Source organism: Ornithodoros turicata, chromosome 4 (assembly GCF_037126465.1).
Source record: "Ornithodoros turicata isolate Travis chromosome 4, ASM3712646v1, whole genome shotgun sequence".
Lineage (NCBI taxonomy): Eukaryota > Metazoa > Arthropoda > Arachnida > Ixodida > Argasidae > Ornithodoros > Ornithodoros turicata.
The window spans coordinates 32,150,628-32,176,010 of record NC_088204.1 but is presented as its reverse complement, the minus strand read 5'-3'; the positions used below and the strand labels follow the sequence as shown (position 1 = coordinate 32,176,010).

Below are 25,383 nucleotides of genomic sequence, written 5' to 3'. Positions count from 1 at the left end.
ATCGCATCCAACTAGGCCCATACACGTCGGCGAAAAAGGTACAGTGCCAACACTGTTCAGTACATCGCAAAAACCTACCGGTGCCGCCGAAGAAAAGAATGCAACGTATGTGGATATTTATTATGCGTTATTTGTTCATCTTATCGGCTCTGGAATGTCTCCTGTGGGAGCTTTCCTTCAACGCCCGGGGTTCGCTCGAAATGCCGCGACTCCTTCTGGCAGACTCTGGCGTTTTGGGCAACACCGTAATGGTATCCGTAAACATTTCCATTTGGGTATGGCCGCCCTTCGCTGCCAGGAACGACCTGGAACAAGAAAACATACACATAACGTACTCAACACAACACTCATAATGGCTGAGTCACAAAACCTTTGAGAAATCTAACTACACCACAGTTTACAGTTCTTGACTAAATGTATGTATCGATCATTGATTGAAAATCGATAATCGTCTTAGGTAGATACGGCGTATTTCTCGCAATGTCAGCCAGGTAGCCTAGAATACATAGCCTGCTCAAGGGTCTCTGATGGCATGAGGCATGGCTTTAGTTATATATGTTTCATTTATTTTTATATACATATGTATATACAGTGCGGGCGCATGGGACAAAAACACGAGGCATCAGGTCCTAGAAGTTGACAGTGACTGTGATAAGGTACAGTACAACGATATCAAAAGAGGTACACAAGACGAGAGATGCGGTAATAGAACAATATTGTTTATGGAATAATTTACTATACATCTCTACAAACAATCCATAAGAAATGCTTTGCTCTGCTAAAGGAGATTATCGCCTCATCACCAAGGAGACGCTGATGGAACGCACTACGGAGCCAACTAAGCAGGTTGTGGTAAGGAGGTACCCTGCATTGATAAGTTTCAATGCGGTAGATATTACAGCCGTTCTATATATCTTCATTCTTGTGTATCCCGCCGACGACAAGTGTTGTCTGCGCAGGGTGAGAGTGTGTGAGACCGTGTCGCTCTTGTTGTTGTTGTTTGGGGGAGGCGGTTTCGTCGTCGAAGCCCGAAAGTGGGGTGGGGAGATAGGGACGCCGCTGCTATACCTGCTGCTTTGAGGGGAGCGATCGCCAAACCGCCCCATCCCCTGGATTCGCCACATTGTTAGTGTTGAGTTCTAATGCAGTTTCTAAGTTTCACATTAACGAGGAGTTTGCACGGCACATTGAACAAACAGAAGAAAAGTGCTGATCCACCTACGCAAAGGATGGAAGAAGAATGCAAGGAAGGCCTAAAACTCCGATTAAACACCGAAAAATGCATATAATGGCTCGTAAGAAGTGCCGGCACTCCGTCCTGCAGGCGAAATTGATATCGGTCACATCGCACGACATTTTGAAACCATCGATATCGCTTCAATGAAGCAATTATTTCAAGGGTACAGGAATGTAAGCTGGGAAATGAAAATCGCTTACTGGTTCTTTCTCTCCCTTCCCTAATTGTATTATTGTCGCGGGGGTCGCTATTATAAAATATGGGCAGGTTTCGAACAGGTTTGTCGAAATCTAGATCTCTGAGCGCTATGGAGTGCTTACATGTAAAAGAGCTTTTTAGTTTACATGTTTCCTAGTAGTTCCCTTCTTTGACAACTAATTTGACACACGGAAAAATGCAAGGGAGGGGATGTGACGTGCGAAGGTAGGTACAATCTCTGCACTTTGGCAACCTTTGAGGATGATGCCCCCTTCCCTGCAGTCACTGCCAGAGAGACACACGAGCGAAAACGATGTCCCGTCCAGTGTGAGTAGATTTGCTAGCTGTTGTGAGCCTTGTGGTAATGCCGAGAACGAAATCTAGAAGCCGGGGCTAACATTTGTGACTAAAGCTTTCGCCCATCTCGAATATCGCCAGTATGCTGGCCGCGACAAGTGCTGAAGTGTCGTGGAACGGTGGCAATGGCTAGAAGCCTTGTGATCGTACTAGGATGGATAAGTCTTGCATTTCGTGCAGCAAAAATAGCGAAACAGCCACAATTCCCATCTACGCTATTGTTCTTGCGGATAGAACTGATTTATTCACTCCGAAAAATCGACAATTTATAGTGCTTATAGTGCCCTTTTTAGTGCCTAAATCGGGATTTTTAGGGCAATTAATAGGGACCTACAACAATACTTTTTCGTGCCTAAAGATCCGGGGTCTACTCATGTAGCACCTAGAAGCTTCTTCTATGAAATAAGAGCACTTCGTATGTTCTGCTGCATGAGCATTCAAGCAAGTCTGGTGTATCGTGTGCGGCTCACCCGAGAATATCTTCGACGTCATCAAAATTATCTGGCAGATTTCTGCCATGGGTATCCGGCAACCAAAGCAGGAGAGCTGCATTTAGTAGACATAGGCCAGAGATGAACAAGCGAGAAAGTATTGCTGCTGGCACGCCGATCTGCAAGGATTATGAGGACGTAAGAGTAAGTAAACTTCGCAAACTGCTAGATATTTTTCGTATATCAGCAGTGATGTCGTACGAATGTTCCTTTTTCTTGGACACAGGCACGACTCTACAAGTCGCATCGCCATTGACCTCGTCCGACAAGCAAGCGTAGCCATCGAAACTTCCGCTCAAGGTACCATATACTATTACCCAACCCTTGTCCAACTCACTACCGCAGAGCCAATCAGCGAACCACTCGTACAACTCACAGTGGTACTTCTGGTTATGGCGGCCAATATGGCTCCTAGTCTCCCGAAGCAGGCAGAATAATTGTAGCCTTGTCCTCGCACAACCGTAGGGTTTAGCTCCAAGGTGTGAATACGTAGAATACAATTGGCTGATCCGAGAAACATCGTGCACATCAGGACCACCACGACGTACAGTATGCTGGACGCTGCAAGCAAATTACAGTGACACATGAGAGAACGGTCCATTGAGCGGTCCATTGAGAGAACATTAAAATATTGTTCGCTGCTTTAAGAAAACCTGAAAGTCGACACACAGCCTAGTCGGAAATCTCACTGCTGGTAGGATTTCTACGCTGGTCTAATGATGTTGTGTCGTTGTACTGAGATGTAGATAAGTTCCGAATCTCGTCGAATGCATGTTTTCTTGGTTATCGCTCGCCGCTAGGTGGGTGTGTTGACGGAGGTTTATGAGCCTGATGTTTTTGCATACTTCTCTGTCGCAAAACAAATTTAACAGCTCCTGACGTAACTATCCATCTCTCAATACATTACTTGCCACCGCTACAGTTCCCTTATTCTCTGCTTTTCATCACAATCCCGGGTGCTTTATCAATCATGTGCTTTATCAATAATTATATCCGATAATTCCCTCGGCACACCCAGTCTCCCGACCAGGAAAAGACGTTTAGTCGTAGAAAGTTCGTTCCCTACTTACGTCCCTTAAGTCACAAAGAGCTCCGTCACGCACCCTTTTAATGGCGATGCTGCTCGCATTTATTCCATGACATCTTGTAAAGTTTTGTCGTCTTGCATAGCTTAATGATCTTTAGTTAAACAGGTGGACACCTAGGACAATACCTCTTCTTCAAATTCCGTTGTTTCATCACACGAGAGTGACAGTCTTGAGAGAGCATTATGGAATAACGTTTTGGGAACCTTTCCTATGCATGCTTAACCGAATAATTGCAGTTTAGCAAACCTGCAGCCCAACGCACGATCAGCAATAAACGTTTCCTCAATTCTCGTGTTGACAGGAGCGACACCAATGGTTGATGGTCTGTCCTTAGTGTGCAATGTCTACCCCACAGGTAAATATCCCAACTTTCACATGCAACGCATGCCAACGTTTCCCGCTCTCCCGTTGAATGAATATCCTCTTTTTACGGCGGACAAAGTTCTAGACGCAAATGCTACTGTATGCTAGTTGTCTTTTTCTGTCTGCTGGAGTACACCACCACCTCCATAGTCTGACGCATCAGTAGTCACGATGACTGGCAGCGGAGGGTCGAAAGGCCGCAGCAAGCTTGCCGCGCTTCGTAGCCGCTGATGTCTGTGAAAGCACTGTCTGCCTCGTCATCTTACCGTAACGAACCTCCACGATGCTTGCGTAAAGGTTGCGATGTAAAAGCTTGCACGGCACGCGCATACCCTGACACAAACCTCGCGTAGTACTCTGCTAAACCAAGAGCGAAGGGTATCAACGTTACTTGGCACCGTCGCAATTACAATTGCATCTGTTTTAGGCTGAAGTGGTAGAGTTCCTCCTGCTGTCAGCTTCCTTCCAATAAAAGTAATCCCTCGAGTGTCAAACACGCACTTTTTGTTTAGCGTTAATCCTGCGTCGGCCAATCTCCTCAGGACGGTTCGAAGATTTTCACGATATTATTCCTGTGTTGCTCCGGACACTACGATGTCGTCGAAGCATACAACGATCCCTCTGCAGTATTTCAACAGCTCTGACAATAGCTTTTGGAACCCGGTGCTGATGCAAATCCGAAATATACGCCACAAAACTGGAACAACCCCTTGCGTAATGAACGTTGTAAGTTGCCCAGTATCAGGATGTATCTCGATGTCATACTAGGCAGAGGCAAAATCCAGGTCGGCAAAATACGTTGCACGTTACACGGTATAGTGGATACGCATCTGCCTCTATACGACCTCTTTCGGTTCGTGCAAATCAACATAGGCTGATGCTGCCATCTTCCTTCTGTATGACAACAACTGGTGAAATTCACGATGAGGCACCTACTTCCTCGATAATACCTTCACGCTCCAATCTCTTCAGTTCTTCCGATACACCGTCATTCAGTGTAAGTGCTAATCGAAGTAGCTTTGACGCCACTGGTTTTACATCAGCTTTTACTTGTACGTTGTGGTTAAATCCTTTGAACAATTCTATTCTTTGACTAAACAGCGACAACCTCCCTTGGATGCAAATATCTAACTTGTGTACCGCATCTCGTTCCAATAAAGCTACTCGCTGGAGAAAAATATAGAAGAGGAACGTTGCATCTGTCCTTGAAGCTTACTTTGCCACAGAAACACCCGTCTACTGCTACCGTCTTGCTGCTGTGGGTCACAAGAGTACCTGAGTATTGTGATAACCGAAACTTTCTTTGTAGCTCATCATTGTAAACATTTCAAGAAGTCAGGGAAACAACTGATCTCGTATCAACTGGTATGCTCATGGAAACACCTTCCACGCTCACATGTGCACGTACATGGTCATCCCCTTGAGTCTGCATGCTTTAATACTTCGTTGTCGACGTTTCTAACTAGTGGTTTCAGACTTCCTATTTTACCACAATATCTGCATTTCTTATTCGTTGTTGTTGTCGTTGTTGCAAGGAGTAAAAGGTGTCAGCCTTACATGTTGCCTTATATGTACCATAATTGGCAAGATTATCAGTATACCAGCGCATCTAAGTTGGCTTTGCAATTCCCTGCTGACTTTTTTGTCCTTTTAGTAGCTCGCTTCTGCCTCGTTCCCCGTCGATTTTCTGTATGTCGGGCCGTCTCCCTTGCAGCCTGAATACCCTCTTCGAACGCAGTACCTAGAGATGTAGCCGCGTTGAGCGAAATCCGTGCGCCTTCCACCAGAAACCTTTCACGCAATGCAGGCACCGCCGTCCCTTCTCCTTAATGACGTCTTCCTCAAAGTTTCCGAAGCAAAGTTTTCGGTTCTAAACATCTGAGTTCCCAATAAACGCTTGGGTAGATTCGTCAAGGCTTTGCTTACGTGAACGGAACCGATGACGCAGTAGGGAGACATTAGCTGCTCTTTCGAAGTCTTTGTCGAAAACGCTTAACGGCTCTTCCAGCATATTTGGTGGCTGGCTGTTCATCTTTTCCTTTCCGTCTGATGACGCTGTTGCTGTGGTATCCAAGCCTTGGAAAATACGTTGTCCTTCCGCTCTCAAGTAGTGATGTAGTATTGCCTTCTTGCGAGCTGACGTTAACGCCGCAGCGTCGGTGGCTGCTTCCAAGTTTGTCAAGAAGAGTCGACGCCATTGTTCCCACGGTAATTCTGTTGCCCCTGGTAAAGCCAGGAACGGCAACGAAGACTGTAGTCCGGCAAGACTCATTGCAGGCAAGAGGGTGTGCAGTCCGGAACCCTCGTCGTCAGTTTGCAAATAAGGGAACTGCATTGATGGCAACGAATGGATCGGAAGGTGGGAACTGACGTCAAGAGCTATGAAATTTGCCAGGCGGCAGATAAGTCGACAAAAACACCACCTGCACTTCTGCAACCCGTACAGTTACCAAATGGGCCTCGGCAGAAGGTAGCTCTCAATATTGTGGGTTCATTTGATCATGCGCCGCAAGGATTCAGATTCGCTATCACATTGATCGACTGCTACAGTACACGGCTTAAAGTTGTGTTCCTGGGAATTGTTACATCGCATGTAGTTCTTCTGTAGTGTTCAGTCGGGAAGGACGGTTATGGGTTGCTCTCCGACCACGGACGGTATTTAAACGGTATTCAGTATGTTATTGAAGTAGAGATGAATCATGCACCTGTTCTCATCTGTGTATTATCCACATGCCAGTGGTCTAGTTGAAAGGTTCAATCTGGTATTCAAACAAGTTCAGCGAGTGCTACTGCTAAGGAGAGCACTAAAAGAAGTGCTAGAGCAGAGTGAGCTGATTTTTCGATGCACACCACACGCGATAACGGGACGTGCTCCAGCTGTTCTTTTTTCATGAGCGAATGCCAAGGACCATGTTGCACGTTGTGGGGATGCCAGTATTTCTGCCCTCCGACACGAATAATTCGGAAAGGTTGCGTACTCGGCAAGCGCACATCGAGCAGCATATGGATTACCGTAAAAACGCCAAACATTGCACTTTTATGCTTGGGGATGATCTATGTATCAAGCTCAAGGCCAAGGGTAAGGGTAAGGCGATGCCCACATTTCTAAATCATTAAGGCCTGGTTTCACGAGCTCTGGTTAACTTTGAACCTAGATCTAGGGTTGCTAAAACTTAGCAGTTAGCATTCAATTATTTTTTACAAACGTTAGTTGGTGACGCAGAGTTTTGCTTTAAATTCAAATTAAGGGACCATTGATCTTGTTTCAAATGTTAATCGGCGCAGGTGTAATCAGACCTAAGGGTGTTAAAATGTGTGGGAGTGGCTCATTCCTGCTACAGGACAAACGTGTGTGGAATACGTCAAAACTGGTGCTTTATCTAGGAACGAAGTTTTATAAGTGTGATGTTTTGTTGTTCGTTCACCGCATCGAATGGAGTGCGTCACTATCCCACTCAGCTAATACAACAAATGCCGACAAGCAGTTTCATGCGTTACGTGGGGCTGGACGCCATATATAGTTAGTTTGAAAGCAACCTCTGTGATGTATGCTTCTAGAGGAATGTGCTATCCTTCTACAAGTACATCACAAGTGTTATCTTCCAGCTGCGGTGCGTTCTCTGATAGTATGCTACACGGGGCCAGACGTGCTGGGGACCCTCTCAACCCGCGTTTGACTCCAGGACTGCGTCCGTATATATCCTCTCCCGTGCTCTGCGTTACGTCACGCAGCTTTTCACGGTATCATTATCCCGTACTGACAATATGTATGTCGCCGTATATTAGTGTTGGTAACACGCATGTACTCAAGAAAGGAAAAAAAAGGATAAGATAGCTTCATAAGAGACCTCTCCAAACTACTCTCTAACAACCAACTTATGGTGATGTCATTATGTGTGTAGTCATATATGATGGTGTGTTATATTACCTACCCCCTTCGAGAAGCATTATTGGCAGAGCTAGGCTTCCGGCAAGAAAAGTAAGCGCAGCAGAGGAGCGCGGTCGGCCAAAGCGGTTGATTGTCAGACAGGTAACGAAAAAAGAGCCAAAGTCGGCGAAGAATGCGCACATGTCGTTATTGAGAACCTTCCACTCCTGGGTCGCCTCCTGCAGGCTCAGCCACAGCACAAAAAATAGGTATACATTCACCAAGCTGCAAAGAAAGTTAGGATAACTTTTGTTTGTTTGTTTTTTCTTTAGTAGAACTCTCACCAGGAAAGCCATAAGATGGCCATAGCTTTCAGCATCTTTTGGTTCTTCTGTCGAAGCAGCATAGTCAGGTATCCATCAACTACCAGGAGTCGTGGTTGACGTGATAAACGGTGTTTCTGAACACCAGAACAGGTACATTGGTATTACCCGATGCTCCTAGTACCTTCTAAAGTCAATCCCGTCCAACCGTTCTTCTACCCTGACCAAGCCTGTACCAACGGCGTCCAGAACAAAGAACTTCTGCTCGGCGCTTCCTGTTTCGCTGATGTGACATGGACAAAAAAGTCCAGAAGTCGTCTACATCGACTAAGACGTCTCCCAGAAAGCGAAACGCTTCCAATTAGTTCTGGCTGCCTGCTCAGCTCCTTTTCACGGCGAAAGCCACGGAAGTATATCGAATTCAGTGAAAGGCAGGCAGGCTTTCTGTATCTGAATGGCGTTGGCTGGCCATCTTTGATGTGGACGGTATCGAAGAAGCAACCAACCCAGTCGTGTTAAGGGAACTAAAAAGACTAGGTTGAAAAACTTCTTGAAACATTCTGCCACAGCGGAGGCGGAAGTGTCATGTATTCAAGCCTGTTTTCTCGCGACGTCCAAGACAGTGCAAGAGTCGGAGGATCGCAAGACCGGGGAAAGAAGGTATGGAATAAAATTTTTACTCCCCCATAACTATTTCAACTGAACATTATGAAAAATGTGCTTCATCGAATTACAATAGATAAGGCGTTGTGCTAATTTCTCAACACTAAAGCGTACCATTCTTTCCGCGCCGTACACCGGTTCCTTCAAATATTGAAGAACCAGATTCCATCGCTCTCTCGCCACTTCGAGGTTCGTTGCGTTCTTTCTGGCCGCCACAAAGACAACCAATTCCAGGTAGTCGAAAGAGTCGAGGGCTAATAACCAACGTGGAGACTCGATAACTGTCCTGCAGAAAGAAAAAAAAATGTGATACCCGTGTCGATACGAATTCAAGCGTCCGAAATATGTTGCAAACTTTTTTCTGCATGCAGGTGTTCATCTAATATAGTCTAGTCTCTTTTAGTAGAGCACTTCTCCTCACTGACCACGGCGAAAGGAAACAAAGGGTCTACAAACTTCTGCGTCAAATAAAATTCGGTGCGATCAGTGTTCTCCAAACGCTAGCCCTTTGATTCGGTGTGAATCGTTGTCCAAATGTTCGTCTGGCAATTTGTTCAGAGCTCACGGACATGATGCCGCAGCCCTTCTGAGTCACAGGCATAGCATGAGGGGGGTTCTGAGTGTTCAACCCTACCCTGAGATGATATTGTTGGTAGAGCATTTGGGAGCGGGAAACGAGGGGAAACCTTCCTCTCCCACTTAAAGTCCCCGTAGAAGCACTTTATATATTTAATTTTTATATATATAATACTTTACTTTATATATAATATTTTTCTGGCGAACATCGCTCTACCAAATGACCCCAATATGCGTGTGTATGCCGTACTCGCGAATAGAGAAACACAGCGCGAAAAACTGGCAGGATAGAAGACACGCGCACTAACTCACTACCTTTATTCATCTCCAAAGCCGGAGACGGGAAGAACAAAGGAGGAAAGGGAAACGGGGTATTGTTTCCAATGCAGCCCCCAATAGACGGATTACCTCCGATGAATAGAAGGATTAGCCATTGTGTAGGGTAGTGGGCGCTACCAGCGAGACTTCACCATGGAGGCCGCTGCTATCGCATTCCGCGGATGATGTCATTGCTCCTTCGGGGAGCATGGTGAGAGATAGCGGGAGGCATGGGATGGCGATGCGAAATAGAGTGCCCTTGTGCAAGGCTGTGGGGACGCTGCGAGCGATAGGACAGCCACTCGCGGCGGCGGCTCTCCACAGCGTTGATCTGACCTCGTGACCGCGATACGCGACGTCGGCGGCAAAGGGTTCTGGGTCCAGCGTTGTGTAGTACTCTTCGAGGGAGTTTATATTAATCTCACTCCGTTTATTGTTCAACAGATGGTTGTTGTTTGAGAGTTCAATGGCTATTCCGTGAGATTGCTGTGTACGGCAAGCATACGGCATACGACAATATAAATAAATAATATAAACAAAAGGACGTGCACGATAAATTACGCCACATTATTCTTCCCGTGTTGCTACACTTTGGGTCCAGCGTTGTGTACCGGTCTATGAGCGAGTTTATATTAATCTCACTCCGTTTAATATAAACAAAAGGACGTATGACGTGCACGATAAATTACGCCGCATTGTTGTTCCCGTGTTGCTACACTTTACATTATAAACACACTTTTGCGAACCAGTCCGTTCACAAACAGCCGTGTACATCCCGTCGTGCATATAGACATACTTTCCTTTTAATTCCCTAATAACGCTTTTGCGACACGAGCGCGTATATTAGAATGCTCCAGACTTGCGCATTATTATTTTGGTGATGGTGCATATGTTCAGACAAGAGTGGAGGAAAGTTGTTCATATTTGCTTTATATATTTATTCGCCTCATTATATCATTCTCACATACTAGTTTAAATTTAATTAGCGGTTAGTAATACTGCAGTATAAGCATTTTAGGACACTACAGTGCTGTAAGATATATTGTAAGAACCTTATGGTTGCAGAATCACTGGGTGGATATCAGTAAAAATTTAGTGCCTTCCTTTCTGTGGTAGTCACTGTCACTAATAGGGATTCAGTTAAGCGTTGTGGCAATTCCAATGTAAACAGTCGTCTGCTATATTGGAAAGTGAGTGATTATAGTAAAAAACGTCTCAATAAACATGACGCCTTCTACAATACCATCCGTGATTCCTAAATGTCAGTATGACAAGGTATGAAGAAATGTTAACAAAGTGCACGTTATCCAAAGCAAGTTCTTCCACATCCCCCTATGTACACACACTTAGGAAAAAAAAGGGTCTTGGGTTTGCCTCTGGTAATAACTACACAAACGCAGATATGTGCAATCAAATACATTTGCAAGGAAAGCATGACGACTATTGCAGTTGCAACAGTCATGTCAGTAGGTCATGCACACCTTGGTATTTTAGAAATTTCTCAAACATAAGGCACGTGACATGTCAATAGGTTGCAAATCTGTTCCATCTTGCACATTTGTCATGCTCATCTAGGTGTTTTTGAAATTTCTTAAACATCTCCACATCTTTTATATTCAACGTGCTGGACAACTAGTGTGCAACACTAGATATTGAGTCTAAATCTGAGCCAGTATGGGGTCATGGACACACCGGTGTAACATGAGCAACAATAAGGCAGATGACATGGCAACAAGTTGCAAACCGCTGTTCCATGTTGCACATTTGTCATGCTCATCTAGGTGTTTTTGAAATTTCTTAAACATCTCCACATCTTTTATATTCAACGTGCTGGACAACTAGTGTGCAACACTAGATATCGAGTCTAAATCTGAGCCAGTATGGGGTCATGAACACACCGGTGTAACATGAGCAACAATAAGGCAGATGACATGTCAACAAATTGCAAACCGCTGTTCCATCTTGCACATTTGTCATGCTCATCTAGGTATTTTTAAAATTTCTTAAACATATCCACATCTTTTATATTCAACGTGCTGGACAACTAGTGTGCAACACTAGATATCGAGTCTAAATCTGAGCCAGTATGGGGTCATGGACACATCGCTGTAACATGAGCAACAATAAGGCAGATGACATGTCAACAAATTGCAAACCGCTGTTCCATCTTGCACATTTGTCATGCTCATCTAGGTATTTTTAAAATTCCTTAAACATCTCCACATCTTTTATATTCAACGTGCTGGACAACTAGTGTGCAACACTAGATATCGAGTCTAAATCTGAGCCAGTATGGGGTCATGGACACACCGGTGTAACATGAGCAACAATAAGGCAGATGACATGTCAACAAATTGCAAACCGCTGTTCCATCTTGCACATTTGTCATGCTCATCTAGGTATTTTTAAACTTTCTTAAACATCTCCACATCTTTTATATTCAACGTGCTGAACATCTTAGTGTGCATCCTGCGAACTGTTTATATCAATATTAGGTAATTTCTTCAGCGACGCTACATGCGCAGAGGCGAACCGAAGACCTTTTTTTCTGAGTGTGTGTGTATGTGTGTTGGGGGCGGGGGGATATGGAAGAACTTGCTCCGGATAGCACGCACTATGTTAACCTTGATTCATCCTATTCATATTCCAAATTTCTAAAATACCTATGTGCATGACAAATGTGCAAGATGGTGCAGCAGTTTGCGACTTGTTGACATGCCGTCTGCCTTATTGTTGCTCATGTTGCACCGGTGTGTTCATGACCTTATACTGACTCAGATTTCGACTCGATATCTGGTGTTGCACACTAGTTGTCCAGCACGTTGAATATAAAAGATGTGGAGATGTTTAAATAATTTCAAAAACACCTAGATGAGCATGACAAATGTGGGAGATAGAACAGCGGTTTGCAACTTGTCGACATGTCATCTGCCTTATTGTTGCTCATGTTACACCGGTGTCTCCATGACCTCATATTGGCTCAGATTTATACTCGATATCCGGTGTTGCACACTAGTTGTCCAGCACATTGAATATAAAAGATGTGGAAATGTTTAAGAAATTTCTAAAATACCTATGTGCATGACAAATGTGCAAGATGGTGCAGCAGTTTGCGACTTGTTGACATGCCGTCTGCCTTATTGTTGCTCATGTTGCACCGGTGTGTTCATGACCTTATACTGACTCAGATTTCGACTCGATATCTGGTGTTGCACACTAGTTGTCCAGCACGTTGAATATAAAAGATGTGGAGATGTTTAAATAATTTCAAAAACACCTAGATGAGCATGACAAATGTGGGAGATAGAACAGCGGTTTGCAACTTGTCGACATGTCATCTGCCTTATTGTTGCTCATGTTACACCGGTGTCTCCATGACCTCATATTGGCTCAGATTTATACTCGATATCCGGTGTTGCACACTAGTTGTCCAGCACATTGAATATAAAAGATGTGGAAATGTTTAAGAAATTTCTAAAATACCTATGTGCATGACAAATGTGCAAGATGGTGCAGCAGTTTGCGACTTGTTGACATGCCGTCTGCCTTATTGTTGCTCATGTTGCACCGGTGTGTTCATGACCTTATACTGACTCAGATTTCGACTCGATATCTGGTGTTGCACACTAGTTGTCCAGCACGTTGAATATAAAAGATGTGGAGATGTTTAAATAATTTCAAAAACACCTAGATGAGCATGACAAATGTGGGAGATAGAACAGCGGTTTGCAACTTGTCGACATGTCATCTGCCTTATTGTTGCTCATGTTACACCGGTGTCTCCATGACCTCATATTGGCTCAGATTTATACTCGATATCCGGTGTTGCACACTAGTTGTCCAGCACATTGAATATAAAAGATGTGGAAATGTTTAAGAAATTTCTAAAATACCTATGTGCATGACAAATGTGCAAGATGGTGCAGCAGTTTGCGACTTGTTGACATGCCGTCTGCCTTATTGTTGCTCATGTTGCACCGGTGTGTTCATGACCTTATACTGACTCAGATTTCGACTCGATATCTGGTGTTGCACACTAGTTGTCCAGCACGTTGAATATAAAAGATGTGGAGATGTTTAAATAATTTCAAAAACACCTAGATGAGCATGACAAATGTGGGAGATAGAACAGCGGTTTGCAACTTGTCGACATGTCATCTGCCTTATTGTTGCTCATGTTACACCGGTGTCTCCATGACCTCATATTGGCTCAGATTTATACTCGATATCCGGTGTTGCACACTAGTTGTCCAGCACATTGAATATAAAAGATGTGGAAATGTTTAAGAAATTTCTAAAATACCTATGTGCATGACAAATGTGCAAGATGGTGCAGCAGTTTGCGACTTGTTGACATGCCGTCTGCCTTATTGTTGCTCATGTTGCACCGGTGTGTTCATGACCTTATACTGACTCAGATTTCGACTCGATATCTGGTGTTGCACACTAGTTGTCCAGCACGTTGAATATAAAAGATGTGGAGATGTTTAAATAATTTCAAAAACACCTAGATGAGCATGACAAATGTGGGAGATAGAACAGCGGTTTGCAACTTGTCGACATGTCATCTGCCTTATTGTTGCTCATGTTACACCGGTGTCTCCATGACCTCATATTGGCTCAGATTTATACTCGATATCCGGTGTTGCACACTAGTTGTCCAGCACATTGAATATAAAAGATGTGGAAATGTTTAAGAAATTTCAAAAATACCTAGATGAACATGACAAATGTGGGAGATAGAACAGCGGTTTGCAACTTGTCGACATGTCATCTGCCTTATTGTTGCTCATGTTACACCGGTGTCTTCATGACCTCATATTGGCTCAGATTTATACTCGATATCCGGTGTTGCACACTAGTTGTCCAGCACATTGAATATAAAAGATGTGGAAATGTTTAAAAAATTTCAAAAATACCTAGATGAACATGACAAATGTGGGAGATAGAACAGCGGTTTGCAACTTGTCGACATGTCATCTGCCTTATTGTTGCTCATGTTACACCGGTGTCTCCATGACCTCATATTGGCTCAGATTTATACTCGATATCCGGTGTTGCACACTAGTTGTCCAGCACATTGAATATAAAAGATGTGGAAATGTTTAAGAAATTTCAAAAATACCTAGATGAACATGACAAATGTGGGAGATAGAACAGCGGTTTGCAACTTGTCGACATGTCATCTGCCTTATTGTTGCTCATGTTACACCGGTGTGTCCATGACCTCATACTGGCTCAGATTTATACTCGATATCCGGTGTTGCACACTAGTTGTCCAGCACATTGAATATAAAAGATGTGGAAATGTTTAAAAAATTTCAAAAATACCTAGATGAACATGACAAATGTGGGAGATAGAACAGCGGTTTGCAACTTGTCGACATGTCATCTGCCTTATTGTTGCTCATGTTACACCGGTGTCTCCATGACCTCATATTGGCTCAGATTTATACTCGATATCCGGTGTTGCACACTAGTTGTCCAGCACATTGAATATAAAAGATGTGGAAATGTTTAAGAAATTTCAAAAATACCTAGATGAACATGACAAATGTGGGAGATAGAACAGCGGTTTGCAACTTGTCGACATGTCATCTGCCTTATTGTTGCTCATGTTACACCGGCGTCTCCATGACCTCATATTGGCTCAGATTTATACTCGATATCCGGTGTTGCACACTAGTTGTCCAGCACATTGAATATAAAAGATGTGGAAATGTTTAAGAAATTTCAAAAACACCTAGATGAACATGACAAATGTGGGAGATAGAACAGCGGTTTGCAACTTGTCGACATGTCATCTGCCTTATTGTTGCTCATGTTACACCGGCGTCTCCATGACCTCATATTGGCTCAGATTTATACTCGATATCCGGTGTTGCACACTAGTTGTCCAGCACATTGAATATAAAAGATGTGGAAATGTTTAAGAAATTTCAAAAACACCTAGATGAACATGACAAATGTGGGAGATAGAACAGCGGTTTGCAACTTGTCGACATGTCATCTGCCTTATTGTTGCTCATGTTACACCGGTGTCTCCATGACCTCATATTGGCTCAGATTTATACTCGATATCCGGTGTTGCACACTAGTTGTCCAGCACATTGAATATAAAAGATGTGGAAATGTTTAAGAAATTTCAAAAATACCTAGATGAACATGACAAATGTGGGAGATAGAACAGCGGTTTGCAACTTGTCGACATGTCATCTGCCTTATTGTTGCTCATGTTACACCGGCGTCTCCATGACCTCATATTGGCTCAGATTTATACTCGATATCCGGTGTTGCACACTAGTTGTCCAGCACATTGAATATAAAAGATGTGGAAATGTTTAAGAAATTTCAAAAACACCTATATGAACATGACAAATGTGGGAGATAGAACAGCGGTTTGCAACTTGTCGACATGTCATCTGCCTTATTGTTGCTCATGTTACACCGGTGTGTCCATGACCTCATACTGGCTCAGATTTATACTCGATATCCGGTGTTGCACACTAGTTGTCCAGCACATTGAATATAAAAGATGTGGAAATGTTTAAGAAATTTCAAAAACACCTAGATGAACATGACAAATGTGGGAGATAGAACAGCGGTTTGCAACTTGTCGACATGTCATCTGCCTTATTGTTGCTCATGTTACACCGGTGTGTCCATGACCTCATACTGGCTCAGATTTATACTCGATATCCGGTGTTGCACACTAGTTGTCCAGCACATTGAATATAAAAGATGTGGAAATGTTTAAGAAATTTCAAAAATACCTAGATGAACATGACAAATGTGCAAGATGGAACAGCGGTTTGCAACTTGTTGACATATCTGCCTTATTGTTGCTCATGTTACACCGGTGTGTGAATGACCCATACCGGCTCAGATTTAGACTTCTATCTGGTGTTGCACAATAGTTGTCCAGCACGTTGAATATAAAAGATGTGGAGATGTTTCAGAAATTTCAAAAATACCTAGATGAGCATGAAAAATGTGCAAGATGGAACAGAGATTTGCAACCTTTTGACATGTCATCTGCCTTATGTTTGAGAAATTTCAAAAATACCAAGATGTGCATGACCTACTGACATGACTGTTGCAACTGCAATAATCGTCATGCTTTCCTTTCAAATGTGTTTGATTGCACATATCTTCATTTGTGTAGTTAAATTATATTACCAGAGGCAAACCCATGACCCGTTTTTTTTTTGTTCCGGAGTGTGTGTACATAGGGGGATGTGGAAGAACTTGCTTTGGATAACATGCACTTTAACATTTCTTCATACCTTGTCATACTGACATTTAGGAATCACAGATGGTACTTTAGAAGGTATCATGTTTAGTGAGACTCCTTTTAGTATAATTACTCACTTTCCAATATAGCAGATGACTGTTTATATTGGAATTGCCACGACGCTTAACTGAATCCCTATTAGTGACAGTGACCACCACAGAAAGGAAGGCACTAAAATTTTACTGATATCCACCCAGTGATTCTGCAGCCATGAGGTGCTTACAATATATCTTACAGCACTGTAGTGTTCTAAATTGCTTATACTGTAGTATTACTAACCGCTAATTAAATTTAAACTAGTATGTGAGAATGATATAAATACATAAAGCAAATAGGGAACAACTTTCCTCCACTCTCGTCTGAACATATGCACCATCACCAAAATAATATTGCGCAAGTCTGGAGCCTTCTAACATACGCACTCGAGCCGCAAAAGCGTTATTAGGCAATTAAAAGGAAATTATCTAAGTCTATATACACGACGGGATGCACACGGCTGTTTGTGAACGGACTGGTTCGCGAAAGTGCGTTTACAATGTAAAGTGTAGCAACACGGGAAGAATAATATGGCGTAATTTATCGTGCACGTCCTTTTGTTTATATTAATTTATCTATATTGTCGTATGCCATATGCTTGCCGTACACACCAATCTCACAGCATAGCAATTGAGCTCTCAAACAACAACCATCAGTTGAACAATAAACGGAGTGAGATTAATATAAACTCGCTCAAAGACTGGTACACAACGCTGGACCCAAAACCCTTTGCCGCCGATGCCCCGTATCGCGGTCACGAGGCCATAACAACCCTGTGGAGAGCCGCCACCGAGAGTGGCTGTCCTATCGCTCGCAGCGCCCCCACAGCCTTGCACAAGGGCGCTCTATTTCGCACCGCCATCCCATGCCTCCCGCTATCTCTCATCATGCTCCCCGAAGGAGCAATGACGTCATCCGCGGAATGCGACAGCAGCGGCCTCCAGTGGCGAAGCGTCGCTGGTAGCGCCCTCTAGTGGTGTACCCTACACAATGGCTAATCCTATTCATCGGAGATAATCCGTCTATTGGTGGCTGCATTGGAAACACACGGGAAACGCAGTCACAATGATTGATTGATATGTCAAACCGTGTCTGCGAGGCCTGCAAGAAACGGAGGTCCAAGGCTCGAAAATTTCTCTGGAACGCTGGTTTCTACATTTTTTAGGGACAGAAGTTTCGGCGAACATCCGCAATCACGACAATTCAGCGCGAGATTGCTCCTAGTGCCTGATGTAAGGGGGTTAGCATGTTCTCTGCGTTCCACGTAAATTTTCGAGACCTACAATATTCACAGTTGTGGAGGACATGCGTCACCACCACTTCAGTTGGACTCCTCAATAAAGAGGTCGCATATCTAGACGACTGCACCTCCCTTTTGACCTGATCTGTCTTGTGACTATTTCCCTTTCCTCGCTGGTTCTTCCCATCTTCGCCTTTAAGACGTATAAAGAAGTTGTGTACACGCGTCTCTTCTCCGTTCCTCTCTCTTCTATTATCCTCTACCTTTTCGCGCCGTTTATCCCTGTTGAAGATGTACCGACTTACCCACGTCACTTCCTTAACTCAGGTATTAATATATACGAGGAAACCAAGGCGTCAGTAAACAACACACGCACAGGGTATGCACAATGACATAAGAATACGGGAGCAGAGGCAGAGGCATATTGACTTAGAAATGTTTGCTCGACGCGGTCTCTGCTTTTTTCATCAGCGAGTACTGGAGTTCGCACGAATTCCCGCAGGCTATTCCAATGTAAAGTTCCAAGACTGAATTGCTCTCTATGCAGAAGACAACAACACTTCGCATTCCTATCGTCACCAACGAGTGTTTGACTGAAGGGAATACGATCGACGGGTGAAGTCGAGTCAGTATCAGGGCTCCTATAGACTGGAAAGGGTTAAGTCTACTAGCTATGAATGTACATGGTACCTGACAACGCCAATGGGAGTAACCTTGCACTTTGGAGGCTACTTTGGTACGGTACGTGTACATATCTGGAGTTAGAGCTCAAGCGACTCTTCTGATATTTCTAAAAAAAACAACAGTGGATGAGTTGTCGTGAACAGACAGTCCCATTCGTGGAAACGAAGTTGTAAATTTACGGAATATTACTCACTGCAGTCCAACGCAGAGAAATAGCGTAGGGATCATAACAGTTCCATGTATCAAGATCCAGTTGTCGACAAGCGCTCCGACGAACCACAGGTAGAGATAGCCTATTCCCCAGGAGAGCATCGAAGCGACCATGACAAGCGTGCGGTCAGAAGCGTCCGCCACTTCAATCACTGCACATAGTATACTGGTTGTTAGACAGACCATGATCATGAAACCGTCACGCGGCACTATGCCACTCTTTAGTCGGCCGTTTCACGTGAATCCCCCAGCTCAAAAATTAAGAAATGAACGACGCTATGGAAAACTTTATATTTGGGAAACATCCTCGAGAGGTCGACCAAGAGCTCACCAAGTGTGCCTTGTTTCCATAGGGATGGTATCGCGATACCGATACTCGTTACCTGCGTAAAAAATATCGAGATACCGATATGGATATACTGTTGAATGCAGCAAGAAACACACAAGGAAGAACGAAGTTGACACCACGGCTGCTTACTCTCAACTGACAGAAAATTTATTTCGAGACGGGCAAGGAAAATAAAGCATTTACGATGAACAGGTTTGAAGCACGAGTACTACACCCAACTTCGTACACTTGTGCGATATGGATACTTCTTTTTTAAAGTAACGAAGTGCCGCTACCGTTACTAAAAAAAGTAACGCGATACTTTACGCGATACTTTTGTTTGAAATACGAAGCTGATGCAACATAGAAATATCACTCACATGAGCAGTTTTGCAGTAAAAAGACAGCATATTTCATATGGAGCTCTGACACGTTACGCTTGACTTTTATCAATAGCTGGTTCTCGAAATCGTCTTCTAGGTCTCTCCGGCAGCTGACAGAGGCCAGTATGACAATTACGTCAGTGTCAGGCCCACACATACCGTGGAGTCCAATGACCAAGGAATCCTATCCGACGTTAACAATGCCACAGTATATGTGAGCGTGAATCAGTGCGACACGACTGCTTAGCAGTTGAATCCAGAGCGCACTGTCAAAGACTTGACTTCTGTTCGTTGACCTCAACTCTTTTGTTGAACACGGCATGGGTATTTCCACCGGTTTCAAAGAAAAACAGTGAAGGTGTGTTTGGTATAATTCCATAATTCCGGTTACGGAGCACGTAGAGCGGGCCATCCACAGGCTTCTTGTCGAGGGCTAGGCGGGCCATTGACAATGAATAAGAGTGAGAAATATGGGCGGTGAAGAAAGGGTGCGGTACTAAAAAGTATCGGTGTCGGTAACGATACAAAGATCGCGTTACCATAAAATTGTATCGGAAATACTTTTTCGGTACCAATTTAAACAAGTATCGCGATGCGCACTCCGATACCGAAAAAGTATCGATTACTGTAACGGTTTTAAGTTTTACGTCGGACGCGTTCAGCATATGTACCGTAGCAATCGGTACGTTCAGTGAACAATATTCTAGCAGAAAAAACGGCGTCGATACTTATGGCGATTTTCTCGAGTAACTGGCTCCATATTACCAGCGCAGAGTACCGCACCAATGCGTTCATTCGCTCACCTACCCATCTGTCACTTGTGTGATCACACACGGGGCTGACGGAGGAGACTGACTTCCTTTTCTACCGCCTGGTACACCACTCGCTGTGCATTCGTCATAATCACGCTAACTAATTACCATCTCGCCTATACCCAAAGACAACTGCGAGCGCTCTGTACCTGTCGGGCAGAGAAGGAATACCTAAGCAAGGAAACGCGAGTGACTGCTGAGCTGCAGAGCTCATTCCTGCGCTACTTCTCGCAAGATATAGGCCAATTGAAACAAATCCATTCTTCAAAAATTCGTTATGTGTCGTCGTGGGTCTTTTTCTGAACTGAAAAGGTACGATTTTATTCAGTGAATTAGGCATGTGCATATGAGTTATTCACTGGTTAGCCGTTGGTTGATGTCTCAAGGACGCTTACCAAAAAAGTTATCTATAGCGTCAACCATATCTGAATTACATATTCAGCTGGGGGACACTTCTGAGACAGCTGGTATCAGGGTACACACATCTATTTATATCTGAGACAGCTGGTATCAGGGTACACACATCTATTTATATGTCCCAGCTTACAAAAATACATCCCTAATACAGGTAATCCTCTAGTTTTACTTACAACGGAAGAATAACAATTGCCCAGAAGAAGGGCAGCCTGTGTTCGAAATATCGGCGGGTTTCTTCCCTTCACATAACTACGAGAGGTAGACTATACGCGTCTTGGTCTATGTATCTCGCGGCGCGCATCTTTACAGTGCGCCTTCAAGTGCGCTAGCAACCTTAGAAATGGCAAACCAAGTCACGCAGCTTCAGTAACTCCGGGAAGGAATGTTATCGATATCTCCATGAGTCGCACGACCATGCGACGCAATGCAGATATCATTTCTTTGTCTTTCTTTTTTTTTCTTCTTCTTTTCATAAGAGTCACACACTGGCTACATCAGAAAAATATTTCGGGAGGGTTTCTTTGTAAACTTTACATGGGGGAGGAAGATTTTCCCCTCGTTTCCTCCTCACAAAAGATACCGTTTCGGTGAGGGTTTGAACCCCAAGCCCCACTGGCTACACCACCCTAGACACGGAATTAGTATGTACACATCATGAGGTTTATCTGAGGTAAAAGTCGATCGCTATGCGGCGTATCCCCGGCTGTGCCCCACAACCTGTGAGCACCACCATGCTCGCGTTACGGCAAAACCAGCCAGCACGGAATAGAACATTTTATTAGCTAAGATTCTCTCTCTCATTTTGCTGGTTTTGAGCTGCTGTGTTGTGTTGTCTGTGTTTTTGCCAGGCTCAGACTTGCCGTTACGGAATTCTCTTACTAAGTTAACTAGACAGAAGAGTTCTGTACGATATTAAAAGCTACCGATTATACATCACCTATGTTGAATTGCATGAGACGAAAAATGAAATGCCTTACACAGCACGCTCCCAATGGTGTAGACGCCCTCAATACCAATGGCGATGACGAAACGGCATAGAAGGAAGTTCGAAAGTTCTCGAACGAAGAGGAGCGCGAAGCCAGCTACCACAGCCATAAGTGTCCCCGTAAACATAACAATGTGACGGCCATACCTGCAATAATATGTTACTTCAACTGGGGATTTTTCAGCACGCTACACTAATACTTTTGTCTAAAGACCTCGAAAATCACCACATGTCGGAGTGGGTGTCTGAACACAAAAGCAAGGACTGAGTTACAACAGCGTCCTTTTCTCGCAATACCCCTGCGGCGTGCACAAAATAAGTGTGCCTGCTAATCTTTGTGTCATTCCAAGTCCGAAGCTTCTAGAGAACATGTGACTCGCAAACAGCATTTTCGTGCATAACTTTGTCGGATTTGGATAGAGCATCAAACCTATGCTATAACGGCGGAGGCTTTCGTGGCGTAGCATTCATTCCCGCGAAGAACTGTATTCTCGTATGTAACAGCTGACTTTTAACGCTTTTACAAGCTGAGCTGAGGAACAAAAGTTATTCAGTTATCAGGCTTCATTACACAAGCGCCGCAGGCTATTTGTTACGTCGGACAATACCGCCCATCACAGTGTCGAATTTTGGAGTTACTCAAGTTTTATTCACGGTCCGACTTCAGCTTAAAGGTACAGTTCGCTCCCTTACGAAACTAAAAAAATACATGCTGGACGTGCGCAATAGACAATGAAGAACTCCCCGTCAATATCTTTCGTTCGTAATCGATGTTTTTCGTGGGGGAGGAGCATATCATGGAGGGGGCCGCTCCTCTCTCTAGTGACATAAGAGGGGTCGGGCTCAATCCCTGAACACTGACCTAGCTCTTCACGTTACACTTTTCTCCCGGGCGCGCCCTTCTATGCCGAAAACCGTACTCGCGTGTACCTCGTTGCTTTCAGATGTCTACAACAAATCATACCGCTCGAGCTGCGGGAAACTAATGCACGGGCCTGATGAAGTTCGAAATACACAACAGTATGCAACAGAAGTAAACGATCCGATGCTTTAGAGCAAATTATCCTTTAAGATGAATTAATTGAGATGACGTTCAAATTTCTAGGAGATCAGGTGAACTTGATGTTCAACTGTCATTGCATTGTAGGTAAGTAACGCTGGCAGCAACCATCGATATCGTTCGGCAGCTCAGATTTCTCTGCAACACTAGTAAAAATAGTGTCTAGAACTAGCCTCAGAGATCTCAGCACAAAATATAGACACACGTACGAGTCCGCCGCATTTCCCATGATTGGGTCCGATGTGATGCAGCCAATAAAGTAGACCGCGTCGATGACTGAGGTCATCCACCTCCTATGGCAGACCAGGTCGAACTGAAATATGCCAAAACCAGAATGATACAGAAGTTTTTACAGTACCAAATTGACGTTGTATCAGGAAAATCACACAAGTACTTCCCGTCTTCTTTGTAAGCGCGTGTGGCGTTCTATAGCATGCGGCATAGAACAAAAGTACATATGGCACATCACACGCATGTAGTTTTGAAGAAATGTTTGCGCATCATATTCATTGCCACTTCATCGAATCAGCGTTTTCTTAGATTCATTCTTGCCGTAGGCGGGACATATTGCATATACATATCATACACATATCCAGATATATACATATCATTGCAGGGAAAATATGAACAATTCCCTACAGACAGGAGAATCTTAGAAGGAATTATCCAGCGATACACACTTGGGTTAAAAGGAGCTCGCCTTACCTCATCTCGTAGACCACGCATGGAACCCTCCTTCCTATATACCCACGAAGTGCAGGTGACCTCTGACCCGTCCTCCAGTCGCATCTTGCAAGGATCGCGGCTACCGTCCTCTCTGATGGGTATTCCAACGTTGAGCCATTGCATCATTGTCATGTTTATCTCGTCGGGTTTAGCGCACCAGTGTTCCACCTCTTGCAGCAACTTAGAAGTGACTGTAGTGTGAAGGGAAGTGACAAAGACCACGAGAAGCATGAAGTAGAAGTAACGACGCTGGACGTTGCCGGAATAGCCGTACACGAAACCGAAGTCAATTTTGGCTTGGTTGTAGGCGTGTTGAGGTGTCGAGTCACTCTCGTGTGGCATGGCTCCTAAATAGATCGATGGTTCTGGATGACGTTCCTGCTATGGTGCAAGATTCCGTCGTTGCCACAGTACAACTACGGGTGTTCTCTATTACCGTGTTCACGTGCAATGGACTGCTGACACATCAGCTTCCTCTTCAATCAGCGTGTGGATGCCCGTCCACGTAGTGATTTGCAATTCGTAAGTAAGTTGATACGGGCCATCACAAAAAGAAAAAAAAGGGTTATCTCCGTGTCGTAATTGGCGACATTCAAATGAGTAGAAAACTATCAGTGCAGGGAAAGACGAGGAGGAAACGCACACACTCACACACACACACACAAGAATAAAAAGACGAGGACACGGTACTGAACTGCAAACCAGATAATTTTTGTTTCCTGAAAGGAGACCTTAAATGAGCATTAAAGGGTATCCAACATGGCCAAAAACTGCTGTCAGCTTGTAAAGCAGTATGTGAAAAGCACTCCCACAAAATATTTCTGTCCGAAGTTTATTCACCACGGCGCCATTAATTTGCAAAATCGCTGCCGCCGTGACAGGTCGGAGCCCTCCAACTGCAGACCACACACACTCTTGTGTGATGATGGCAGAGAGCCCCGTCATTCCTTGGTAGGAAAGACCGTTTGCTACGAACAGTGCGAGCTGTTTCTTGTTAACTTCTATTCGCTATATGATTTATGCAGTAGCGTAGCCACGGGGGGGCTAGGGGGGGGGGCCCGAGCCCCCCCTACCTGCCAGTGACCGACCCACGCAAATCGTGCAAATCCGAGAAGAAAATAATATATGGGGGGGACCAGTGTGACGATCGTGAAAGTTCTTGCAGTTCATGGCGTCTATCTAAGCGGCACACTTGAATGGTTTCCAAAGTATGAGCTTTTCAAAATCCTTCCAATCTCGTGACACCACCTAATTGGACATCACAGTATAATCGTATTGTGAATGTTCAAATCAATTATTTTCGTTCTTTTTTTTTTTTCAACTGCATGCTGCGGTGTGCGCAAGTATTGTGTGTTGTCGCATCCAGGATCAGCGCGGGGATGGTGGGGGGGGGAGTGGGGCGTGTTTTCGTATAGAGCCCCCCCTACCTTGGAGGTCTGGCTACGCCACTGGATTTATGACACATTTTCTGAAAAACAGAGCATATATGCGGCCCCAGAAAGTAGGATTGCGATCACAAGAATAATATCCGTGGCTTTTGTGCAATGTCAGAACTCACAGTAGCAGAAAGCAAGCAATCACGGCTAGGGAGCCTCCATGGGTTGCTGCGGCCTCTCCGCTTTTCAGGAAGGAGACACCGCGTGCCGTGCCGTGCCGCCGCCGCGGAACCGTGCCAACGCCGCCTTTCCTGCTCGCCCTCGCGCGGAGCGCACATTTTGACTCCCAA

At 44.3% G+C, this 25,383-nt stretch overlaps 1 protein-coding gene across 1 annotated transcript; it reads right to left on the bottom strand.

The window, feature by feature from the left end:
- Positions 1-101: 101 nt before the first annotated feature.
- LOC135392946 (organic cation/carnitine transporter 2-like) lies at positions 102-24,114 on the bottom strand. The gene is made up of 10 exons (XM_064623582.1): positions 23,637-24,114; positions 23,141-23,244; positions 21,864-22,018; positions 18,930-19,098; positions 8,703-8,874; positions 7,947-8,062; positions 7,667-7,887; positions 2,660-2,844; positions 2,263-2,402; positions 102-305 (listed from the first exon to the last, which is right to left on the bottom strand). Exons 1-10 carry the CDS (start codon positions 23,997-23,999, stop codon positions 128-130), a joined length of 1,803 nt encoding a protein of 600 aa, XP_064479652.1. The 5' UTR covers positions 24,000-24,114; the 3' UTR covers positions 102-127.
- Between the last annotated feature and the right edge of the window lie 1,269 nt (positions 24,115-25,383).